The sequence below is a fragment of the Galleria mellonella genome, unplaced genomic scaffold (genome assembly GCF_026898425.1).
Source record: "Galleria mellonella isolate WM207_F2 unplaced genomic scaffold, CSIRO_AGI_GalMel_v1 utg746, whole genome shotgun sequence".
Lineage (NCBI taxonomy): Eukaryota > Metazoa > Arthropoda > Insecta > Lepidoptera > Pyralidae > Galleria > Galleria mellonella.
The window spans coordinates 467,703-494,731 of record NW_026442148.1 but is presented as its reverse complement, the minus strand read 5'-3'; the positions used below and the strand labels follow the sequence as shown (position 1 = coordinate 494,731).

Genomic DNA, 27,029 nt, shown 5'->3' with positions numbered 1-27,029 from the left:
AATGATGCATACAAACTTATTATAAAACAAAATAAAATTATAAAACGTTATAAATGAATCACTCATAACTACAATACTAGAACGTTGATCGCGAATTCTAGCCAAAACAGAGCAAATCGTAAGCATTGTGTTTGTTGCTTGATTGCAATGTAAGATGATGGTACTTTAGATTGAATGTTAGTCATTTTGATTGTCATGAAACGCACTTTCTATAGGTACAACTTTGGTAGTTGTAAGTTTTATACTTTTTGAGAAAATAAGATTAGAGTTCAAAAGTAGCGGGTGGCTCGGTTTATTTGCTGTCCAGTGTATTTGTCACGTAAAATTGTATGAAAAAGTTGTCTCGCTTTTCTCGAAGCATTTGTATGGAAACACTCTATCTATATAATCTAAGATACAAACATTGATCTTGTCAGAAAGTTTCTAAATTCAATTGTATATTATATTCAATCTGTCTATAAAGTCAAAAAGGGCTTAATTTATTAAAAAAAGAAATTTCGTTCTATTCATTAAAATACAACCTCTATATTTTATTTAGGGCACAAAAAACCCTAAAGTTAATCTGAGATATCGAAAAATTAAAATAGGTAATTTTATATAAGAATCGCTGCTTCAAAATACGTTTAGTAAATGGCGTTGTAAGTGATACGATGTTCACTTTGTTTATTAGTTAAATAAAACAAATATTTAAATTGAAATTTATTGAATCTCGTATCCGCCCAATATGGTGCTTCACAATTGCATATTAAAAGTTTGAGAATTCAAACATTGCATCTTAGTAATTTATTCACAGACCCAAGAGGTCCTATAAATGAATATAGTTAACAGGGAGTCTTAAGTAAGGTTGGTACAAACGGAGTCTGCAGCGAAATTGGCGAGATGGCTTTAAGACCCGGCTGCACGAATACCGGCCCTGTCACCCACTGCTGTTCAAGATTCAATGTTGGTAACGTCAGAGGTGATGCTATTAACGATGCAGCTGTCAGAGGAGTCGCAGCAATAGCTGAAGCTGGCACACCTGCTAAGGGTACTGATGAAGATGGTAGCGGGGCTATAGATGCGGCAGAAAGAGGTGTGGCTACTGGTGACTGAGATAGAGATGCAGCGGAGACTCCTGTTTCCGAAGCTGATTGCGCTGAGGCTTCAGAAAGTGATGCAGCTGGTGCAGCAGCAGCGGAGGCTTCTGAAGAAGCTGCAATAGCTGCTCTTGTGTCTGCAGTAGGTGCCGAAGATTCAGATAATAACTGAGCTTGCGCGGCTGCTTGAGCGGCTTCTAAATTCCTCACAAAACCAGCCGCAGCCTTATCCGATTCGGACTCTGTCGCTGAAGACTCTACTTGCACGGAATCCTTATTACCTTCATCTTTGCTACCCTCAGGAGCCTCAGCGGCCTTCAATACTGGTGTTTCGCAGTCGGCAGCCGCAACTCCTTGGATAACGTTGCTGTAGATTCTACTCACGACCGGAGAAACCACGACGCCATTAAGCACGGCTTTACCGAGTAAATCCGCGTTGCTCGCTAGGGTCCCATCGATTTTGGCTTCAGCCGTCTGAAGAGCTGTCAATGCCTGCCATTTCGTATCCTCAGTAGACCAGAAAGCCTCCTGACTCTTTTCCTTGAGTAAATCGTTAACCTCAATTACTTTCTCGTTCTGATTTTCAATGGCTTGTTCTAGGAGTTCTTGGTTTCTGTCAGCCGCTGCTCTTAACGCGTCTTCGACTTTGACTTTAGCATCAATAGCTGCAGCTTGGATGTCGCCAGGCGATATGGTTGGAATGTTCGCGATGTACGGCACCGTGAGAGGTGTTAGTGTACCAAACACTGGTGCAGATGGCGCGGCGGTCGCGCAGGCGATGAAGGCGGATAGAATCTGTGAAGAAAGGGTGTGATTAATACAAGTATTATGAGAATATTAAATGTGTTTCAGATGATTATTTAATCATAAATATTATTACAGCAAGCTATTAAAAAGAGATGGACATTAGTAGAAATCTTATTTGGATTTTTTTAAACGATTTTAATTTAAGATAGTTCTAAATTCGTCTGTAGATGTATTGTGTGTGAAGTACACACGCAGTTACGTTGCTAATTCTGAACTTAGCATGAAATCGCGCAAGTGTGCTTGAGTCCTCTTGGAAACGTGGGAAATATGACGACGACGATAGGTCTTCTGACCTTCCTGGTGAGAGGGTTAGGCGGGGGCCTCGGGGTAGACCACTTTAGGAAATATGATAGTTTTTGATAGGAAAAAATACACCCGGTAGATGGCGGTAGGGAGCGAAACAACGTTTGCCAGGTCACCTAATATCTTCACATTGTAAATATCCTCTCATTTCGATTTGTTCACAATTGAAGTCGCTTTATTATAAATTTAGACTAGCCTTTACTCGCGACTTCGTCCGCCTGACCGGAGTATGTTTACTGACAGGGGTGAAAAGTAGACCTATGTCCTTCCTCTATCCCATATAGTACGTATATATGAAATTCAGCACTGTGTGATCGAGTGGTTGATTGAGACGTTAAGGTGCTATAAGGTAACAAACAAACTCAGAGGGAAAAGAATTGTTAGCAATGGAGTTTGACAGCCTCATTGCTAGCAATATGCCCTATTAGATAGATAGATAGATAGATAATTTATTTGCATAACTTACAGCACACAAACAAAAGACACAAAAGCAATGTGAAAAAAGATAAAAAAGATACATGTACAAAAGATTAAAAAAAAAAAAAAAACCAGAATGCATAATAATTTTTTTTTCTTCATGCGTGTGCCACAAACTCTTTTTGCTTTGTTGATATTCTGTTGTGGCCAAAAGTGACGATGAAAGAAATATAGCTAACATAGTGTGCGTTCGTTATACTCGCTATTTAGAAGAAGGGTAGTCTTTATCCAGTTTCCATCTGAATACAAATTATACAAATACAACTCATATTAAAGAGGCAACGCCATGTATATCGCCAGACAGCGATCCCTCCCAGACAACCCAAGGATGGAGAGAATTAAATTGTGTCTGTTAAAGGTGTGACAGAAAAGTAATAAGACTAAAATATGAGAGAAAAAATGGGTAAGAATCAATTTAAACACAGTATAAACAATATAAATAAAATAGACTTACATATAATCATAATAATAATTAAATCCTTATAATATACTAAAAAGATAAACGAAATAAATAATACATATGTGTATATGAGTATATATATTGGTGTATTAAGTACTACGACGGAGAAGAATAAAAATGTACTGTACAAAGGGAGACAGCTTCCGCCACCGATTTTTGTTTTTCTAATAGCATTTCTTTAATATTTTTCCTAAACGTATGTAAAGATGTCATTATTCATGGTTATTATTCCAACATTTCGTGGCCTGATATTCAAGCTGCATAAATGCCACAGTTTTATGACATTGAAGTGACAGTGGTGGTCGCACTGATCTAGAATGATACCTATCATTCAACTTACTGTGAAGATATTCTAAATCATTACACCAAATAACAAAGTAGCTAAATGTAATTAGATCGACCTCCACGTGGTTCCCCCTGGAAACCATTGTAAACAATTCTTGTTGAATTCGTCACGATGGGCTAACTGACCTGCTTTATCCCCATCTATCATTCTTCACTGGTGCAACGCCAGTGTATACCGAAAACCATTCCGTTATCACCCATTGAAAAAAAAAACAACAATCTCACTTTCACATTTATATTATAATATTAGTAAAGATTAGGCATGGATAATATCGACACTGTTCCAATATCTATATATTGGTTTCTTTTACACATTGATGGCGGTAAAAAGGTCACCTATTCCGATATCGCCCATATCGCTCGGATATATATTCATTACAATCGGGTTCTTCGTAAAAACATTAAATATAAATTGGATAACAGACATTTAACATGGTTTTTTTTTATTCCAAGACGGCCCACCTATGGAAAGTGGTAACGTCGCCTATAGACATCGCAGTACCGTGATATATATTTTCGCCCATTACAATTCCTGGGACTCAGTTCTTCGTAACGACATTAAATATTTTATAACACACATTTAACGTGTTCTTTTTTAGGTAAATATATATATATTACTGTATATTATCCGCTCATAGTAAAGGTCTGTCTGTCTGTCTGGAATAATGTATAAATAATTTATCTATCTAATATAAAGAAGTGTTTGTTTCAAAGCTAACTGGTTATTATATTGACCGAAGGATATAATAATGAACGTATCCAGTATGCTAATTTAATTCGCCTCAATTGACGGCCTAGGTAATAGACTGTAGGTTTACTTGACGCATATACCAGAGGGAGACTTTGTACAAAAGTCGTTTGCTTGGGCACCTCTATCCCATTCGTGTTTCTACCGTGAAGCAGTTGTGTTTGCATGGCTGTGCTTCGATTTGAAGGGTGGGGGATATGGCAATGAATTTACAGGGTATAGGGGAATAACACCTGAGTCTAAATAAAGAAAAAAACACATACATACAAACTATACATATGCTCGCAATGTTAATTCCTGATTAAAATAACTACCTCGATAATTTTTTATATAGATGAAAATTTACCGGGTTTTTTCGTAACAAATTCATCTGTAATTAGATAGATAGATAGATAGATACTCTTTATTGTTTCCTCCAAAAGATTACAATAATAAACTTATTATAAATATAAATAATTACAAGAAATAACCACAATGAAAAACAATGGGCGACATATCGGCTAAGAGCGACCTCATCCAAACAACCTTTGGATAGAGAGGAGTAATTATAAACAATTTGGTGGGAGGCACAATGAAAAATTCTGTTAGTTCTAAATATGGGAGATGTGATAAATATACATATAATAATAATTAATCACGATGGTTACTAGGGGACCACGTGAAGGTCGACGAGAAAGAGTATATTTTTTATGGGTGGAAATTGAATGGTAACCCTGCCTACGCTGTCGGTATACACTGTCAGAGCATCAGTGAGAGATGATAGGTGAGGATGAATGCAGGTCTGTTGGCCCATCGTGACGAATTCGATGCGAATTAACCACGATGGTTTCCAGGAGAACCGCGTGGAGGTCTACCTGGGTATATTGCTAGTAATGGGGCTGTTGGACTTTATATTAACAATGTAGCTCTCCCTCCTCCACCACACCTTAAGATTTCCTCGTCTAATCGGGTCTCATAATGTTTTTTTTTATGGGTGAAAATGGTATGGTAACCCCGCCTGTGCTAACGGGATACGCTGGCAGAGCACCAGTGAAGGGTAATAGATGAGAATAAAAACAGGCCAGTTAGCCCATCACGATGAATTCATCAGGAATTAACCATGATAGTTTCCAGGGAGAACCGCGAGGAGGTCGACCTGGTTGGGTATATTGCTAGCAATAGGATTCTCAGTCTCCATTATTAACAATCCCTTTCCCCCCGGTCTCATAATGTTGGACAAGAGATAGATGGACTGAAATAAACATTTAATATAAATTTAGTGTGACTTATCTATCAAGAATGTCAGTGTCGAATAATGCACAAAAAAGTTTAGTTGTACATATACAAAAAATGTGCACTGTATATACTCGACTACTGTACTTACATACTTAAAAACATTGATATAAAAAACAATCTAAGTTCCACATTCCCATACAAAAGTTAGAATTAAGAACGTTCTGAATTATAAGTAAATTTTACAACGAAAAAAAAGCAACTACGTGAACAAAGACACACACACACACACACACACATACATAAGTAAACGACGAGATGTTTCCAAAAAGCTTTATATCTCACTAACAAAATCAAATTGTACCTACACGATGTCTGTAATTGAGAGATACGGGGGCTGCTTTTTAAGTCGTGTCGTGTGCCAACCTCGCGCGATTATTAAAAAAAAAAACATTAACTTTATTGTTTCCTCCAAAAGATTACAATAGTAAATTTATTGTAAATACAAACAATTATAAGAAATAATCACAATGAGAAAACAATGGGCGGCCTCATCGCTAAAAATGATCTCTTGCAGGCAACCTTTGGATGGAGAGGAGTAATTATAAACTGTTTGATAAGAGGCACGATGAAGGACTTATTATTTTTAAATATGGAGATGTAATAATGTAAATATATATCCCTTCTTATATACACACACACATATATATATATATATATATATATATATATATATATATATATATATATATATATACACTCCTCGCAAAAATTAAGGGAACATAAAAATTTTTGAAATTTTTGGGTGATTTTCAACAGCCATTTCAGTGAAAAATAATCGTACAGGAAATTTAAAAAAAGGGTTTTGAAGCTTGAAAACGCAGATTTTTTGGTGAAAAAATTTTTTGATTATTAAAAAAAAAAAGCTAAAATAATTTTTTTTCTAAATGTTCTAGTTTCACTCTATGGGCATGGAAAAATTTTTTCGAGCTCAAAAAGATTCAGCTTCAAAAATCGCTTTGGATGGCTCAATTACGACCATTTGTCTTGATTTTTTTCGATTTTTTTTTGATAATGAATTTTTAAAAAACAAAAAATTGAGTAAAAAGTGAAAAACAAATGAAATTATTGATTTTTGAATGGATTATGTTTAAGGGACAAAACCTTGTTCCCTTATTTTTTCCAAAATTTCAATCAATTGGTCCGGGAAAAACCGTTGAACGATCGCTCTTCTTAAAGGAACAATAGACTGTAAAATTTTCCTCAAACTTTAGCTTTCCCGCCCATATTAGCGAAGATGGGAGAAATAGTCACTTTTTTCCACTTTTTTCAATTCAATGTTAGATGGAAAAAAATTTTTCTTCATAACTCTTGACTGTGCTTAATTGTAAATTTTATGCAGATAAAGAAACTCAGTTCCAGAGATATTAGCAGTTGAATGGAAAAGGATGCTTTTGCATTCAAAGGATATCCGTAATATCCAAAGCGATTTTTGAAGCTGAATAAACACGCTATATACAATGGAGTAATAAAAAATTTATATAGAGTGAAAAACGAAACCTAGAAAATTTAGAAAAAAATTATTATATACATATATATACACACATATATACATATACATATATATATACATACACACATACATATAAACACCTACACAAATACATAAAAATACATAAATACTGTTCACATTTATACGTAAAACACAAATAAATTAACCTGTAGTAACTCTGGTATTGCAAGCGTTCAAAGCCTACGGTAACCTCTTACCATCAGGTGGGCCGTATGCTTGTTTGCCACCTCACTGGTATAAAAAAAAAAGATAAAGTGAGGGTGCTGTCGAATTAACTAAATACAAAATTTCCTAACTAAATCCGGTCCTAAGGACCAAACTCCTTGTCATATTAAATTAAAATTTAGTAACATGTCTTTAAGTTGGCTGATTAAAAATTAGTGCATAATTTAAATGCTCTATATTTCAATGCCATTATTAATTTAGTCTCTGATTTATATATCTTGTATTTCTTGTATATATTATCTTGGAATATGTTAATAAATGTATATAAATAGCAACAGAAACCGGTATCTAATCATATGTCATTTAAAAGCCAATAAGTAATGTACTGAGTGGATAATAATTTATGTTATTACCATCAGACGGGGCGTATACTTGTATACTTGATTACCAGTGTAAGGTTATTTCCCGATTCGTCGGTACGGCTTTCACAAAAGATACCAATTCTCAATTCGTCTCAATTTTTCGTTGCTATTTCACGCTGTTACGTCGTAAATTCTGAACCGATTTTCACGATTCTTTTTGCAATCGATGGAGTCTTGACCCGTGCTGGTCCTGCATTATTTTTGTGACAATCAATATGGACTTTTTTGTTTACGGAGCTAATAACTGTTTAATCGACTTCAAAAAAATGAGGTTATGTGTTCGACTGTATATTTTTCGTTTTGTTAATTTATTAAATTTATTTATTTGTAGACACACAATGCCGTGGGCTTAATTCGAATATTTCCAGTCTAATGTGTCTACGAAACATCTCGCCGTTCATCGATGTACGAGGGTCGCTTTATGGATCATTTAATTAGCTACGTACAGTGGTAGCACGCTTTATTACGCGTCAGTATATTGAAGTTTGATTCTCAGTTAGTTAAGTTTATTTATATTTTAACTTAAATATTAGAGAAAGATTTATACTATATATTATATATGAAATATGTATATTTACTAAGTATATATTCCTAAAGAGGGTTGACGTCAGGCAGGTGGCCGGTCGTAAAACTAAAAACCAAATCTTTTTGTAATATGGATGAAAATCATATTACGCCGACCCCAAATAATTGGGATAAGGGTAGGAAGATGATTTACTAAGTATATAATGCTCCTGTGGTCCCGGCATAGAATAGGCCACCCCTTCCTTTCCCGTGGGTGTAGTAAGACTCGACTAAGGGAGGGCGAGATATGGGCAGAAGCGTCCCTCGTTAAACATAAGCCTAACTGTGGTTGTCAATCTGCCTGCCAAACGTGGCAAATATTGACAAAGGGAAATGCTTATGTTCAGTAGTGGACAGTTAAAGCCTGATATGGGGGGAAAGGGATTGTTAGTAATGGGCTCTAACTGCCCCATTGCTAGCAATATATAATATCAGGTCGACCTCCACGCGGTTCCCCCTGGAAACCATCGTGGTTAATTCTAGTGTAATTCATCACGATGGGCTAACTGATCTGCTTTCATCCTCACCTATCATCCCTTACTGGTGTCCCGTCAGCGTATACCGTTAGCGCAGGCGGGGTTACCATTCCGTTGTCACCCATTTAAAAAAAAAGGCTGATATGGTAATGATGATATAAATTGATTATTGGTGATTATTTCTCGTTTATAATCACAGGTGAAAGAATTTTTAAAATCGATTTTATCGTTTTTGAGTTTATTCCATTACAAACAAACAATCAAATCTTTCCTCCTTATAATATTAGTATAGAGTCTATACCATAGACAAAGCAATTTAACACGACTATTGATGGTACGCTTGATTATTCGATTCAAATATGCTCGGCGAAATATGTCCATATTCGAGAGATATTCACCACAACGGGGGCAGTCGACAGATGGTTCTGATTACCCCATTATGGATTAAAGTCGTAATTAATATTTATAAGTATGTTAAAATGTATATAATTTTATTTCTTTTTTTTTTTTGTTGATAATTCAAACTGGACTATTTGAAAGTTTTACCCCTAAAACATTATTTGATTTACGCAAGTAACGCTACGTGCACGCACTAGTTTGTAACAATCTATGAATAGGAAAAGTTTTCGAATTTACATGACCCTAATTGCGTATTTAAATTAAACATTTGTACTTTTAATACCACTGGCTGGAAAAAAAAAGAACAAGAAAACACTTTTTTTGTCACTTTTTTTTTAAATAGACAATATTTTTCTTTGTTCTATTTTTAAACGTCACACCTAAAGCACACAATCACTTATAGATCTTAATGCAACACAAAATAATAAAGGAACTGACCAGAACTCTCATCTCGTAAGATTCTCGAAGGCTACTGATTACTCCCATTATGCTGCATTCCGTTTTTATATGCCATCGCGAACACATCTATATTTTATGTAGATCACTGGACACTGGATGGTCGTTGCCTTTAAAAAAAAAAACAAGAAAAAGTCATACGTACAGAGAAGGGCGGGAATGCAGGAAGTTTTTGACATCTGATGGGCGCCATATTTGATTGCATCGATAATTTTAGTATGGCGTTGCATCATAGACAAGATAGGGCTTGGCGTTCTTTTTTTTTTAATATAATTTATCATTGTAACGATGAAACAAAATGATCGTCTTAATGGACAAAAAATGTAATTACAAGTCGTTGGTTAATTTCACTTCTTAGTGAGGTTTTTTTGATAAGATGTAAATGGAATGGTAACCCCGCTTGCACTACCGTTATCATCAATGATAGGTGAGGAATTCACCATGAAGCGAAGATCGACCTGGCTAAGGCACATTGCTTGCAATAGAGCTATTTGATTACATTATTAACAATCCTAAAAGCGAAAGAGGTTTGTTTGAATCGATGCATTTGGCGTTCCATTGTTTCTGCCTACCCTAATGGGAGACAGGCGTGACAGATATGTATGTATTAACAATCCTTTCTCGTCTCCTTAGTAAAACGTTAAAAGTTAGAGGCATTTTGCCCGGTTCTCTCTGCTTACCTCATAAAATACATAAAGATTGGTCTATTTATAAGTGTGCTAAATTCTTTCACCATTAGGAAGCCTACGTTCACCCTGAGTAACATAGGCTACATTTATTGCTAGAAAAGATTAGGGATCCTTATTAAAACTAGTAATGTAACTCAAGGTGTAAAAAAAATCCTATAAAATATCTTTCGTCACGTGCGCTGCGGAAACTATCGGTGATAGAACAAAAGTATGTTCTACAATATTGAAGAAAATATCAATAACTACAAAAAACTTGGCAATACTATATGTCCAACTATTATCGTTATGTCACAATAATCACTTTCTGAAATGTTGTAAAAATGTCCACCCGTGCGAAGCCGGGACGGGTCGCTAGTAAACAATAAAATACGGTTCAACAGGCGGACTTAATGCCATAGGCATTCTCTACCAGTCAACCTTTAGGATGTGCAGAGATACAAGATGGCGGTTTAAATTTTTTTTTGTAACAATATTGAATTTTCATATTGATATCTCAATTCGTATCATTCGTCCATTATATGTGTTTAAAATACAACTGCGAAACACGATAACGTACAATTAAATTAAATGTTAACACATAGCTTTATTGTTGGAACATACTATTAAAGGGATTTTATTTTTATTGAATGCAATTAGTAATTTAGTCTCTCTGTGTATTTTTTTTTCTTTTTTTTTTCTTTCATGAAGAAGTTTATACTCTTATAAAAAACCCAGTCAAGTGCGAGTCGGACTTACGCAACGAAGGTTTCGTATAAAACATCACGTATATTTGTTTTTATGAAATAATTGCAAATTTACAGTTTTCGGATTTTTCCCTTTACTTGTGCTATATGACATTGATTCTTGTCAAATTTCATGACTAGATCAATGGTAAGTACCTTATATAGGTTTTGATTCCCTTTGCTAACTCAAAATCTGTAATATAAATTTATTTTTCAATTTATTTGTTTGGAACAATACTACATTCTGTTGAATATTTTTTATAAGTAACAATAAGATATCATAAAATACAACAAAACAGAAAAAATATGAAGCAACAAAATAGCCAATAATAATTGTCAAAAATTGGACATAAACATAAACGGCCGTATCTTTTGATTACGTCGATTTAGAAGCTTAAATTTTTCTTTTTTTTTTATAACACAGGGGGCAAACGAGCATGCGGCTCACCTGGTGGTAAGTGACTACCGCCACCCATGATCACCCACAACACTAACGGCATTCTAGGTGTGCTCCTGGCCTTTAAAAAGGACTATGCTCTTTTCTTAAAGGTTATGTTGTCGTATCGGTTCGGATATACTGCTGCTGGAAGTTGATTCCAATGAGTGGTTGTGCGTGGAAGAAAGTGCCTTGAAAAACGCACGGTGGAGGACCGCCCCTCGTCCAGATGATTGAAATGAAATTTTAGCTTATGGCGGGTAGTACGATGGTGAAAATCAGCAGCAGGTATCAATCCGAACTGCTTTAAGAGATTACAGACCTGAGTATATAATATTTAGACTTTAACTTAATACCTTCACGCGTTCCTAAGAAAAAGGGTCTTGACAGACGGACGGACGAACAACGAAGTGATCCTATAAGGGTTCCGTTTTTTCCTTTAGAGGTACAGACCCCTAAACACTGTGTCTCCCAAAAAACCCGATTTGATTTTTAACCGATTACCAAAGAAAGGGTATTGTTTTAAGGTCTAACGAGATTCGAACGAGATATTCTTCAGCGTACGTTTTGGTCCAGTTATTTTTTTTTCCCTTTGAGTGCCGAAGAGCGCCATCGCTCTCGTGCGCATTGCAACTAAAAACGCGACGAGCGTCATAGCGCTCGTGAAATCCGTCGCTGTTTAGGTTGCTGTAATAAAAATATTAAAATTGGATATTTTTTGAAGGAGATACAGTTTTTTTAGAGACAAGGATAAATGACATCAACACGACAAAGATTTCTTTGGCATTTTTAAGTAGATATAAGTAAAAATCAATGGCACTAAAACTATGTATGTATGTGTATCTATATCTGTTTGTATATGTTAATATGTATAGATATATTTGTGTGTGTGTATATATATATGAGTAGGGATAATTTTTATATTATTATATATATTACATCTCCCATATCTAGAACTAACAAAATTTTTCATCGTGCCTCCCACCAAATTGTTTATAATTACTCCTCTCCATGCAAAGGTTGCCTGGAAGAGATCGCTCTTAGCGATAAGGTCGCCCATTGTTTTCTCATTGTGATTATTTCTTGTAATTATTTATATTTATAATAAGTTTACTATTGTAATCTTTTGGAGGAAACAATAAAGAGTATCTATCTAAAAAAAGGCTAAGACTCCAATAAAGATTGTGTACTACTAAAAAACTGACTTCAATTGTGACAAAAATACTTATTTAAATCTAGAAACTAAACTACTAAAACGTTTTTGATAAAATTTCTATATATAGAATCAATTTGTATAACCTTTCAGAGAAAGACAGAATTTTCCAAATCGGTTCACAACTGACAGAGTTATAATCATTAAAAAAAATACAACCGAATTGAGCACCTCTTTCTTTTTTAAGTTGGTTGAATACTGTTTTCAACCAACTTAAATGAAATTGTTACTCTACGTATGCGTTCTCTGAAACATGCGTATACGTCCAGTTGAACGGCTGAACTTGACCTTCGGACACTTACGCATTCACCATTCATAAAGATGTTAAAGTCACAGTGTTTTAACCGACTGCGAAACGAAGATGGGTAGTATAAATTTAGATTTTACCAGAGGGAGATTTTGTATAAAAGTCGATTGCTTGAGTACCTCTGTCCCACTCGTGTTTCTACCGTGAAACAGTTGTGTTTGCATAGCTGTGTTTCGGTTTGAAGGGTGGGCTATGGCGTGAATTTACAGGGTACAGAGGAATAACATCTGACTCCTCAGGAATGGCAACGCATGGGGGGTATCATGGGCGAAACAGTATACTCTGTTATGTCCATGGTACTGCTCATGTCTATAGGCGTCGGTTACCACTTTCCATCAGGTGGGCCGTCAGCTAGTTTGCCATTCTAAGTTGTATAAAAAAAAAAAAAGATTTTTGCGGCTATCTCTACACGTAATATTGAAAACTAGCTTTTTGCACGCTACTCCGTGTACTTAGATTTCAGAAGTAAGAAAGTTTAGTAAATTGAACTACTTCTAGATGGCGTATCGAGAAAACACGTACACCAGATTCTAAATTAGACTTTCAGGGACACGACTGTGAAAATCGCATCAAGTTTGGTGCAGTAGTTTTTACCTGATAATAGATAGATAATTTGTATTATTTACAGCAAACAAATTACAACATATATTGATATACATAAAAAGCGAGATAACATAAATGATTAAAAAAAAACATAAAACTAAATACAATTTTTCGTTTTGTGCGTGTGCCATAACAATACGAAATGGTCACAACTCAGTTTATTGCTTCGCCCTCGACAATATGTTATATATTATATATATCGTTATGCCGGAACAAACATGCAAATAGACAGATAGATACAAAATTTCTAAAAATTTTCGTTTTGTCAGCTATTGTTCTATAATACCTTTTATAATAATATTTCTTAAATATCTCTCATGTACAGACTGTTTCATTGCAATTTTCAATCGACTTAAAAAAAGAAGGTTCTCAATTCGATTGTATTTTGTTCTGTGACAAATTAAAAAAAAAATGAAATTTCAAAATTTCGTTTCATTGTGCGCTCCCTTGTATGAGTGCAATACGTAACTGGATGGTTTACTTTATGTCTTGTTACTTGTCACCCATCAATAACTGAACAATGTATGTATGAATGCAATGAATATTTAACAAACACATGTATGTAAGTGTAAAATTACAAATTTTTCATTTACATACATACATAGATATAGGCGTATCTATTGTAATAATAAGATCACAGCGCCCCTGTCAATCTGTCCATCAACGACATATTGACATCGAGTAAATTTTTTATATCCGTTCAGATAAAAAAAAAAGTTTTTCCAAATCGGTTTATCAGTTGACGGAGTTATGAGATAACAAATAAAGAAATAATTAAAGATTGTGTGTCAAAACAAATGACATTAATTATGACAAAACCTGCTTTTTTTTAATTTAAAAACTAAACTATTGAATCAATTTTGATAAAATTTCTTTGGGACCAATTTGTATATCCTTTCAGATAAAAAAAGTTTTCCAAATCGGTTTAGAACTGACATTGTTTTAAGTCGATTAATAATCTTATTCCACGTTTTACCAGAGGGAGACTTTGTACAAAAGTCGATTGCTTGGCTACCGCTGTCCCACTCGTGTTTCAACCGTGAAGCAGTTGTGTTTGCATAACTGTGTTTCGTTTTGAAGGGTGGGATACGGCAGTGAATTTACAGGGTACAGAGGAATAACACCTGAGTCCTCAGGAATGGCTACGCATGGGGGGTATCATGGGTGAAATAGTATACTCTGTTATGTCCATGGTACTGCTCATGTCTATAGGCGACGGTTACCACTTTCCATCAGGTGGGCCGTCAGCTTGTTTGCCATTTTAAGTTGTATAAAAAAAAAAAAACCTAGTCTTTAATCTTAGTTAATTAGTTAATAACTAACAAGGTAATATAGCCCACTCATAAATAAACGATATATCTCCTTTGGAAAACACACTTTATATCCTGAGGAAATAAAAAACATCGCTACAAAAAACATATTAAAATTCCTATCACTGATAGGAATTAGCAGCGAACTTTAAAAAAGGCCGAGCACAAAAGATCATGGAAAGGTCGCAGTGTTACAAGTTTTTCCGCCTGAAAAAGCCCGTCCTTCGATAATAATAATAACTAGCTAATCCAACGGAAGTCCTATCCAAATTTCTTTTCCCTAAAAAACCTTAATTAGATAGTTGCAAAATATTAACAAAAAAAAATCCAAATGAGTCCAGCTGTTCTCAAGCGATGTAATTTTTTATCAACTGTCAAAAAGAGATCCTCGGTTGTACTTGTAAACACGCGGTTCCGCGTTCTAAATTCAATTTAAATCTAATTTGACTACGAAATATCTCGAATCGAATGGAATGTTAACCCATAAACATGGTAAACAGACATACAGCCCGTCTGATGGTAAATAGTCACTGTAGCCTATGGGCATCTGCCACGCTGGGGGTGTCACGTGCTCGTTGCCGACCCTGAAGAATCCTTTATTTATTTTGTACTTTTGCACACATTGGAAAATGTCTACAGGGCGGACTTAATGCCTGATGGCATTCTCTACCTTAATACGTTCTTATTGAAGAACTCCATACTGTAGTTTCTTTGTTTTTATACCACCGACATGGCAAACAAGCATACGGCCCACCTGATGGTAAGCGGTTACCGTAGCCTATGAACACCTGCAATATCAGAGGTATTACGCGTGGGTTGCCGACCCTGAAGAAACCTCTTTACCCCCTTTTTTGAAGAACCCAATGCTATAGTCTCTTGGGAAAACCTCGGCAGGGAGCTCATTCCACAGCCTGAGCGTTCGTGGAAGAAAACATCTCTGAAACCGCTCTGTACGTGACCATTTAGGTTCAAGCGTGTGAGTATGAATTCCCTTTTGATGACGAGTTAAAAGGTGGCTGTGGGCGATCATTTCGAGCAATTTCTCAGAACACAGTCCGTTATACTACCGGTAAAGCATTTTAGGTATAATGCATCGTGACTTACTTATCATAAAGATCATTATCGATTAGCAAATAAATTTAGAGCTCAAGTAACAAGTAAGTGCAAGTAATGCATTATCTAGAAAAATCTGGTCTTAAATATCAAGGCATGATGATAGGAGTCGCGTGTAAAAACTAGTCGGCAGTTGACTGCACTTGAAAATGTGAAGGTGATCGCTGGGCGTAGGTATGTCGTAGTTACGTTAGGACAGATAAGGATTTTCCCAATGTTTCCAGTTTGGTTACCGTGGGCAAACATTTGGTACAATATAAAAGCAATTGTCATTAAATGGTGGTATAATTGGGCGTAACACGACTCGTATAAATGGAAGATGCCGATTTGAATCTTGAGAGATTTTACTGCTTAGAACTTAAACTAATAAACTTAAGACAAATTTATTTATTGTATACAACTTAGAATGGCAAACAAGCTGACGGCTCACCTGATGGAAAGTAGTAACCGTCGCCTATAGACACGAGCAGTGCCATGGACATAACAGAGTATACAGGATTATATATTTTTAGTGTTTTTGTATGGGCGAATATTTCAATCAATTTGAAAACAATTTTAAATGTTGTTTTCAAAAATTGCCCACGAACTTTTAAAAGACTGGCAACGCACAAGCAATTCCTCTCGTGTTACAGGTATTAATGGGCGACGGTAATCCCTTTCCATCAGGTGGGCTGTCTGCTCGTTTACCAAGGGAGAGAACAATACGAAAAAATATACAGTATCATTGAAGATGCATTTTTTTCTGAGATTAAATATTTTTTTTTACCATTATATACCTGTACTATTTACTTAAAGGTAATAACTAGCATTTACTCCTGACTGTGTACGTGTTCATTTTGGAAATAGAAAAATTCATAGACCATTTCTATTTGGTGTATCAAGATAAAACATATACCAGATGGTTTGATAAAACCGCGTTCGATTTGATAAGAGTAATTTTTGCGTGATACTGGAACATACGGACATATATTTTACATATTCTGTTTTTCAAATAAAAAAATGTATTTACTTTAATATTTTTTATATCCAGACATCAGTCGGATATTGATATTTTTAATGACAAATTAGATATATTTTCTAATGTTGCTTAAAATTTTTAAGTTTGTAACACTAACCTGTGTCTCACTACACGTTTTGGGAACTATAAATGAAGTGAGCAATTTATTCTTAAATAAATAAAAGATCTATTTACAGATTTGTACTGCATTCACTAATGTGGTACTAATGTTTGCCAAATGTTTGTACAAGTCCAGCCGCTTCGACGGATGTCTGAGTTTATAAAGTCTTAGTAACACAATTAACTGGTGCCTTTGTTTGCGAGTGGGCTGGGACGGTCCAGTGAGCTGCGGTGACGAAAGTGTAGTAGGATATAGCACCTGCGCTTTATTCTTTTTTTTATATTATTATATACTAACTTTTTACCCATTACTTCTTACGTGTAGATTTCGGATATAGGAAAACTAAACCTTAATCGTCAGAAATTTTTTTCGCCGTTGGTCCCGACATAGAATGGACCACCTTCCTTTCCCGTGGATGTTGAAATGAGCGACTAAGGGAACTTAATGGTCGAGATATGGGCAGCAGTGTCCCTCTCAAAACATCACCAAATCCTAACTGCGATTGCCAGGGGGGAGGGGATTGTTAGTAATGTGGACTTCCAGTCCCATTGCTAAGCAATATATCCTATCAGGTCGACCTCCAAGTGGTCCCTCCAGAAAACCATCGTGCTATAAACCTATAATTGACCTGTCTTTCCATCCTCACTCACCTGTCATCCCTCACTGGTTCCTCGCCAGTGTATACCGTTAGCGCAGGCGGAGTTACCATTTCATTATTATCCATCAGAAAAAAAAAACTGCGGTTGCCAACCCATCTACCAAGCGCCAACTACTGGCAACCTCCCCCCCCCCCCCTCTCCTTTTTATGACAAGGCCTATGTTCAGCAATGAACAGTTAACGGCGGATATGATAAAAAATATTTATTTTATCACTATTGCAGTTATTGTTTTTTATTTTCACAGCTTTAAATTTTAAATTGTTTCGGTGCCTACTAAACAACTCACCTGCGTTTTTGCTATTAGTTTTTGGACAGGCGTTCGTCTTAAATCGATCATGCAAGCGGCTGTGCTTTCTTGCATAACTTACTGTGTCATCTTCATCATGTCAGCCATTATTTGTCCACTGCTGGACATAAGTCTCCTTTATAGACTTCCACAAGGAACGGTCCCGAGCCACCTGCATCCACTGACTCCCTGCAATGCATTTGAGGTCGTCACTCCGTCTAATGATACCTCTGTCTCATTTGTGTTTCAACCGTGAAACGGTTGTGTTTGTGTGTTGTTGTGTGTGTGGGCTGGTTACATAGCTCGAAGAATTGACTACCGATGGGGAAGTAAGGTTCTTGAGTACAACACTGTACGGACAAATACAGTGTAGAACGACCCCTCATTTTTTTTATACAACATTAAATGGCTAACAAACTAACGGCCCACCTGATGGAAAGTGGTAACCGTCGCCTATAGACTTGAATAGTATCACGTATATAACAGAGTATACTGTTTCGCCCATGATACCCCCATGCGTTGCCATTCCTGAGGATTCAGGTGTTATTCCTCTGTACCCTGTAAATTCACTGCCATATCCCACCCTTCAAACCGCAACACAGCAAACACAACTGCTTGACGGTAGAAACACGAACCTTTGGCGATAGCGTAGGTAAAGTATCAGCATTCCATTTTCACTCATTAAGAAAGAAAACTATACTTATAATAAATCTGTAGAGAGGTCAATTCTGTACATGAAATATATTTCCAAAATAACTATCAGGCGGTGATTAGTGATCGATACTGATGCCAAAAATGCAATCAGTAAAATTTTTGTCTGTCTGTCTGTATGTTCGTTATAGAAACAAAAACTACTCGAACGGATTTTAATGAAACTTGGTACAATTATTCTTCATACTCCCGGGCACGTTATAGTATACTCTTCATCACACTACGATCAATAGAAGCAGAGCAGTGAAGGGAAATGTTGGGAAAATGGGAGAATTTACTTCATTTTTAAGCTTCCGATGCGTGTGCAGCCTTAATGGCCACTTTTTCAAATGTAAAAATGTCCACCCGTGCGACGCCGGGACGGGCCGCTAGTATATAAATATTACTGTATATAACCTATCCCTTCTCGATTTAGTTCTAAACAATATTAGTTGCATTAAATGGTAACAAAGATGGCCGGTCTGCATACAAGTTTTGCAGTGAAAGGGCCATTGCGTTATGCAATAACATAGCTCTTACGCCGAACTAGATTCTGAACGACATTGACCTAAAGGATGTTTGAATGCATTTCATATCTGCAATAATCTATGACTCTTTTTCATAATATTTTTTTTTTTAAGTGAGGGATCATCTTTTAATTAAACAAACGTGAGATGAAAAAACAGGTCAATTAGCAAATCGTGATGAATACACCAGTAATTCAGCACGATGGTTTCCAGGTGGGACCACGTGGAGGTCGACCTGATAGGGTATATTGTTAGCAATGAATCCGTATTACTAACAATCCCTCCCCCCCCCCCCCCCCCTAAATAATTAAGATTTTATTCTTCAAAAAATCCGACTTTAACTATGACAAAACCATTTATTTTGATTTGAAAACTAAACTTTTTAACCAATTTTGATAAAATTTCTACTAGACTAATCTGTAAGTATAAATTTTCGGATAAAAAAGAATTTTCCAAATTGGATTACAACTGACGGAGTTTTGAGATGACAAATATTTTAAAAAAGTACAACCGAATTGAGAAACTTTCTTTGAAGCCGGTTGAAAAAATTTGGTTTCAAATCGCTTGCATATATACAAACAAATAGATTTTGTTCTACAGAAAAAAAGCATCGACTTTAAACGTGGCCAAAATATTTTTTTTATTAAAAAAAAAAGAAACTACTAAACACAGGGCCCACCATGAATTATTGTTTAAGATATTTCGGGGCTGAACGAAACACAAATCTGTTGTTAAAATTACATAATATATACCATTCAAAAAATGTTAAAATATCGGACTTTTATGATAGGATTTATGACATACGAATTGTTAACCTCCATTGGGCTGATTTCGGTATGAACAAAAACACGAAATTGAATGTGAAAATATGGTATTTCAATTCATGGTAGACCCCTTGATTTCAATGAAGTTATGTATGGAACCAATTTGAAAAAGGGAATTTTTCAAATCGGTCTATAAATAATGTAGTTGTGAGAAAACAAACTAATAAAAACATAATCAAATTAAAAACCTTTTTTCTATCGAAATCGTTATGAAAACTATAAATGAATTGGGAACCTAATACTTTTCGAAGGGGGGGGGGAAAGGGATTGTTAATAATGAAGACTGAGAATCCTATTGCTAGCAATATACCCAACCAGGTCGACTTCCTCGCGGTTCTCCCTGGAAACTATCATGGTTAATTCCTGATGAATTCATCACAATGGGCTAACTGGCCTGTTTTCATTCTCATCTATCACCCTTCACTGGTGCTCCTGCAGCGTATCCCGTTAGCGCGGGCGGGGTTACCATACCATTTTCACCCATCAAAAAAAAAAAACATTTCGATGAAGCTTAAGTGTTATCGATATTTCTTGTTTACAATTGTTTTTTAATTCTAAACTGGTCGACCTTCGATCTGACATTGTTAAGACAAATTAAATGTATGTTTTTTTTCCACGTTTATTTTTCTCTTGCAAATGCCATATCGCATTCCTATTCAAATCTGACGACTCATTTATAATATTTACAAAATAAAATACATGGTATAAATGTTGTTCGAGTCTAGATTTTCACCTTTCGTCCTTCCAGAAGAAGCAGATTCGTATTTCGACTGTTTTTTTTTTTGTGCCTATTTTACTACATTACGAGACATGGGTAATATGGATACCGATCCGATATCTATACATTGGGTTCCTGTAGTCATTGATGGCGGGAAAGGTCATCACCCCTTCCGATATCACCCATATCGGTCGGATATCTATTTTCGAATATGTTAAAAGTCTGTTATCCAATATTATTAATTTGGATAATAAGCTTTTAACATATTTGTCATTAAACTAGTATATGGATTTTTTTTTATACAACTTAGAATGGCAAACAAGCTTATGGCCCACCTGATGGAAAGTGGTAACCGTCGCCTATAGACTTGAGCAGTACTATGGACATAACAGAGTACACCGTCTCGCCCATGATACCCCCAATGCTTTGCTATTCCTGAGGACTCAGGTGTTATTCCTCTGTACCATGTAAATTCACGCCATATCCCACCCTTCAAACCGAAACACAGCCATGCAAACACAACTGCTTCACGGTAGAAACATGAATGGGACAGCGGTACCCAAGCAAACGACTTTTGTACAAAGTCTCCCTCTGGTGATATAGATATTGTAACTAAAATATTATATTTAGATACTGATGTATATCATTCACCCCTACGACGTCATTTCTGAACCAATTTTAAAAGGTAATTGTTCGAAATTAAATTAAATTAGTTTATTTGCATTAAACAGGTTCGTATCTGGCTCAAAGGATATCTCTGGCAATCCAACGCGGAAATGCCGCAAGTGTCATGGGGACCTTTGGGTCGGGTACGGATCATGAATGGGACTGATCATTAATTAAATTTTTTTTTGTGTTTCTATGAAATATATTAGTTTTATATATATATATATATATATATATATATATATATATATATATATATATATATATATATGTAAGTAAATAAGTTCATAATTAATTTGACTATATGGTAATAGTATTGAATGTTTCGATGTTAATATAATTACCTGTTCTTAAATTGTTGCATGCCCGATACGGTATAACTGTTGATACTGATGTCAAATTCAAAGCAATAGTTACTGCTATATGTATGTACACAGTTAGCAATGAAATTCTATTCTATTCTATGTATGTATGTATGTTCTATGTAGCCGATATAAATCGAGAAAGTAAAACCAAATAAAAGATATTGTCTGATAAGGAAATGATTATTGTGCCAAAAAAAAAACAGTTTAAATTTATTACAAAAGCCACTTAGTACTATTTCGGCACCTGTTTAATTGCCTTAAGGGATCTAGGCATGCAAATTTATGACATTTTATAAAAAAAAAAAACGGAAAACAAAATTATAAGATTAGATGTTTTACAATCATCCTCATCATGTCATATCGGCCATTAATTGTCACTGCTAAACATATGCGTACCCCATAAAGAGGGTTTTGTTTAGTTACCACACTCGGCAGGCGTGTTGGCAACCGCAGTTAGGCTTTGGAGTTGTTTTAAAAGGGACGCTGCTGCCAATTTGTCGTCCCTTAAGTTTTCTTAGTCCCCTCTTACGACACCCATGGGAAGGGGGGAAAGGGATTGTTAGTAATGGAGACTAAAAATCCCATTGCTAGCAATATACCCAACCAGGTCGACCTTCTCGTGGTTCCCCCTGGAAACTATTATGGTTAATTCCTGATGAATTCATCATGATGTGCTAACTGGCCCGTTTTCATTCTCATCGATCACCCTTCACTGGTGCTCCGCCAGCGTATCCCGTTAGCGCAGGCGGGGTTACCATTCCATTTTCATCCACCAAAAAAAGACACCCATGGGAAAGGAAGTGGTGGCCTATTCTATGCCACCAATCACCCATTATATGCCCACCATAAATAATTTGTTACCTCAATTCAGTTGTAAACTGATTTAAAAAAATATTTTTTTTTTATCTGAAAGGATATACATTACAAATTAGTCGAGTTGATTTTTTTTTAAAATCAGGTCAGAAGTTTATTTTTTAAATCAAAATGTAATTTTTTGCCACAATTGAAGTAGGTTTTTTTATACTTGACGTATCTACGAAACATCTACGACGAGATGTCGTCGACGATATTTTGTGAATTTGTCACGATAGAAACGCTGGTTTTTTTGTAGAGCAATACAGATTGTTACTCCATTACCATACCGCACGTAAATGATGGCTTTAACAACGTTATCCTCATGTTTTTACCATAAAAAATATCCTATCTTTTAACTTAACACTGTCAGTCAAGTTTAATGCAAATCTTTTTGGCATTTAAGTGTGTTTAAAAATCAATCAACTGCCTCGAATATTTTGAAATTTTGGAATGGTGACGATGCTGTTCGTGTCCGTAGCCGACGGTTACCGCTTTCTTTCAGGTGGGTCGACAGCTTGTTTGCCTATCTAAGCGTCATAAAAAGCCATATATATTCTTTATTGCGCTTTTAAAGTACAAAGATAAAGTACTCATAGTTACAAATATTGTGACCAAGGATAGGACTGTCTCTAAAAGAGATCTTTTCCAGCCAACCTGATACAGTGGCAAAGGACGTAGTTAGCGAGCAGCTAAACCATCTGAATTTCTTTGCAAATTTTTACTGCCATTAGAAAAAATTGTATATTTATTCGTTCCTTTGTCCGAATATCAGTCACTGAACCCCGCGACTCTAGTTCCCCGCAACCAATTTACGTTTTGTTATTCCTTTTTGTTTTCTTTAAAAAAATAATAATGCGTGAAGGTTTTTATAATGTCCGCTCCAATTCCGCGATATATATATACAGTGTTTACAAGCAAGATTCATGTTCAAGGTTCACTAATACGTTTTCGTAACTTCCGCGGTACCGTGGCAAATTAATTACGGCATTGACATTGCTTATTTTGTAACTATGAATTGAATTATAACATATATTAACACATTAAGGTTGAATATGCAAACTTAATACGCAAACCCGTATAGCTGTTCAGCTTTTGTTCCTTTGTCTAACAATTTAAAATGCCAAAGTACGAGTTAGATATTGCGATACTGTACACGAATTCGGTCTACTAATTCCTGGCAATCTATCGTCGTATTGCACAATCTTGTGTGGGTACTGTATAACTAAGTATATATTAGCACTGCTCGAGTGGCTCAGACAAAGAAACCGCTTACCGTAGGATTTATTTCACTATCTATTACCTATATTTGGCGAGCCTCTGTGCCGCAATTGCACAAGGCACCGCGTCGGTTACTCATACAGCCTAGGTGAAATGAAACGTAAACTCTTTATATAATTACTATTTCATTTATTCACACACATCCTCGCCACTGTTGCATATTTTATATATTTTTTTTAATTTATATACATTCCAAACATTTGAGTATTATTACATTTGGTATCTAAATAACTTAAATCACAGTTTACCATCCGTGCGCGAGGCCATGGGCGTATCCGAGACCGTGCGCGCCGTACGCCACGGGGGCGACGACGGCGGAGTGGATGAGGGGGGCGGGGTGAGACTGGGAGAGGGATTGGGTCACGACTGTTTTGCTGGCGGCCAGCGCGGGGGCGGCGTATGCAGCGGGCGCGGCGTATGCAGCGGGCGCGGCGTAGGCAGCGGGCGCGGCGTAGGCAGCGGGTGCGGCGGCGTAGGCACCGTGCGCAGCCACCACGGGGGCGGCGGCGTACGCGGCGTGTCCGACCACGGCGGGGGCCACGCGACCGGCCAGCTGCTTGGCGATGACGGGGGCGGCACCGGCGGCGGCGCCGTCCAACTGAGCCTCAGCGGTCTTCACGGCGTCGACCGCCTGCCAGGAGTGGTCTTCAGCAGCGTTGATGGCGCGGCCTTGCAGTTCAGCGGCTTGGTCGTGGTATTCGCGGGCGGCGTCGACGGCGGCGCGGGCGTGGTCGGAGGCTTCAACGTGGGCGTCGATGGCGGCACCCTGGATGTCACCGGGGGAGATGGTTGGGAGGGCGGGTCCGTGGGCAACCGCGACGGGCGCCGCGTGAGCTACAGCTAGGGGTGCAGCATGAGCCACTGCGAGCGGCGCGGCACCAAGGGCCAAACCATGACCGGCTAGCAGGCCCGAGGGCACTGCAGCGGCGGAGGCGAGGACGGCGGCGGTGAAGATCTGTAAAAAAACAGCATTTTCAAATTTCGATCCAATCCAATCCTGATTATGTCACAGCACAAAAGCACAACACTAGTTCACGTAACACATTGTTCGATTATTTAATTTTGTTTTTTTTTTTTGTTTGTATAAATCACGATTATGGTAATGGTTGCTCAACTAACCAGAACTCTCATCGTGCACTTCTGTTGTAGACTGCTCGAAGGCTACTGATTACTCTCATTTCGTTGCGGACCGTTTTTATAGTGGTACCGAGCGTGGTGTGAAACGGAACGCGCGTGAAAAAAGTAAGTGGTCGCTCTCAAGGGCGGGAAGGGTGCAGGAAGCGCGGCAATTTTGACAGATTACGTGTTCCGATTTTGAATTTGACAGCGTCGGTGTAATTTCGCGGTCATATTGTTTTTTAATCGCTACTTTCTCTGCATTCTATTTTTCTTTAAGTTTTTCAATATTATTCTGTATACGTACCAAATGTAATTAGTAATATCTAAGAAAAGAAATTAAAATACTTGATTGTTGCATTCTCCTTACGCAGGTATTGCTAAAGAATTCCATTTGCATATTATATTACCTATATTCTAGAATAAATGACCTAAACGTTTACTTATTAGAATTAATTTACATTTAAATTTTAAAACCATATTTTAAGAAAATCCGGATGCTGTTTGGGGTCAAAAAACCTTATTAAATTTATACATACAAAAATAAATCGTGCATACATAAAATCTTTTGACAAAATTGTCAAATTGTTTACTTTTAATAAACATTTTGTATCGAAGCAAACTATTAAGAATAATTCAACTGTTAAGCACGAGCTTAACAATCAGTGTTCGTAATTTTTTAATTTATTCACAAGAAAAGAGTTCAAAATATTTTGATATTTTTTTTTAAATCGGCAACACCTGCTATTATTTCGGTATTACATTTTTTTTAATGAGTGAAAATGGAATATTAACCCGCTTGCGTTCCATATCCATATACGCTGGCAGATAGTGATCTGTCAGCGTATATGCACCTGACTCATCCTTAGCTATCATCCGTCCCTGGTCCTGAAGGTATTCATAAAACTGAACAGGTTTCTCCAAGGAACAAATTCGAAAACAAAAAAAAGCTCATTATATCGTTTTAATACGAGAGGTTGAAAAGTTTTTTTTATGCAACTCAGAATAGGAAATGAGCTGACGACCTGATGGAAAATGGTAACCGTCGCCTATAGACATGTGCAGTACCATGGACATAACAGAGAATACTCTGTCGCCCATGATACCCCCTTGCATTGCCATTGTGTGTTATGCCTTTGTACACTATAATTTCTTTGCCATATCCCAATCTTCAATTCGAAACACATCCATGCAAACACAACTGTTTACGTTTTTGTTTCACGCGGTAAAACACGAATGGGGCAGAGGTACCCAAGTAAATAACTTTTGTGAATATGTATATATGTATCTATATATATTCAGATTTTGACTATTTTTGGGCGATTTTTTTTTCTATATCCCTCGATTGATCACGTTCTCATCTGATGGAAAGCAATGATGTGGTCGAATTTTTTTTTTTATTTCATTGATAATGTCATTAGATTTTGGCTTGTACATTTTTATTTTAATTAATGAGGCCAATGCCGAGGCTACTGCGCTTACGCCTTTAATTTTTTTTTTTTTATTAAAATAAATAATATACAATTAACCAATTAATTACTTCAAAGGAAGAAATTAAAATGAATGTAACAATTTTGCAAGTATGTGTGTGTGCATTTTTTGGCGGATGAAAATGGTATGGTAACCCCGCCTGCGCTAACGGGATACGCTGGCGGAGCACCAGTGAAGGGTAATCGATGAGAATGAAAACCAAGCCACTTAGGCCATCATGATGAATTCATCAGGAATTAACCATGATAGTTTCCAGGGAGAACCGCGAGGAGGTCGACCTGGTTGGGTATATTGCTAGCAATGGAATTTTTAGTCTCCATTACTAACAATCCCTTTCCCCCCATGTGTGTGTGCATTAATACCCTACATCCTTACGATGATAAATGAGTTTGTTTGTTACCTTACAGCGTCTTCACGGCGTAACCGATCACTATGAAATTTGATATACATGTACGTATATATATTATATGGGATCGAGAAGGCTATAAGTAATTTTTAACACGGTCTATTTTTTGATCGGGCCGACTTGATTGCTTATTTATCATCATCATCATCATCAT

General features: G+C 36.6%; 3 protein-coding genes across 5 annotated transcripts in view; 1 reads left to right on the top strand and 2 right to left on the bottom strand.

Moving 5' to 3' along the window:
- Positions 1–27,029, top strand: part of LOC113514624 (WD repeat-containing protein 7) — a 110,180-nt gene that overhangs the window by 47,922 nt on the left and 35,229 nt on the right. The gene's annotated exons all lie outside the window — the stretch shown is intronic.
- Positions 687–9,618, bottom strand: LOC113516357 (pupal cuticle protein PCP52-like). Its single transcript, XM_052901193.1, has 2 exons — positions 9,466–9,618; positions 687–1,871 (listed from the first exon to the last, which is right to left on the bottom strand). Exons 1-2 carry the CDS (start codon positions 9,550–9,552, stop codon positions 822–824), a joined length of 1,137 nt encoding a protein of 378 aa, XP_052757153.1. The 5' UTR covers positions 9,553–9,618; the 3' UTR covers positions 687–821.
- On the bottom strand, positions 23,971–25,073 carry LOC113509301 (cuticle protein 38-like). The gene is made up of 2 exons (XM_026892615.3): positions 24,982–25,073; positions 23,971–24,817 (listed from the first exon to the last, which is right to left on the bottom strand). Exons 1-2 carry the CDS (start codon positions 24,991–24,993, stop codon positions 24,107–24,109), a joined length of 723 nt encoding a protein of 240 aa, XP_026748416.1. The 5' UTR covers positions 24,994–25,073; the 3' UTR covers positions 23,971–24,106.

Bases quoted from the DNA above. Each gene is read 5' to 3' on its own strand.
- LOC113516357 (XM_052901193.1), bottom strand. From the start codon at position 9,552: ATGTGTTCGCGATGGCATATAAAAACGGAATGCAGCATAATGGGAGTA. The intron at 1,872-9,465 runs GTCAGTTCCTTT...CTTTCTTCACAG, and splicing joins CTTACGAGATGAGAGTTCTG to ATTCTATCCGCCTTCATCGC.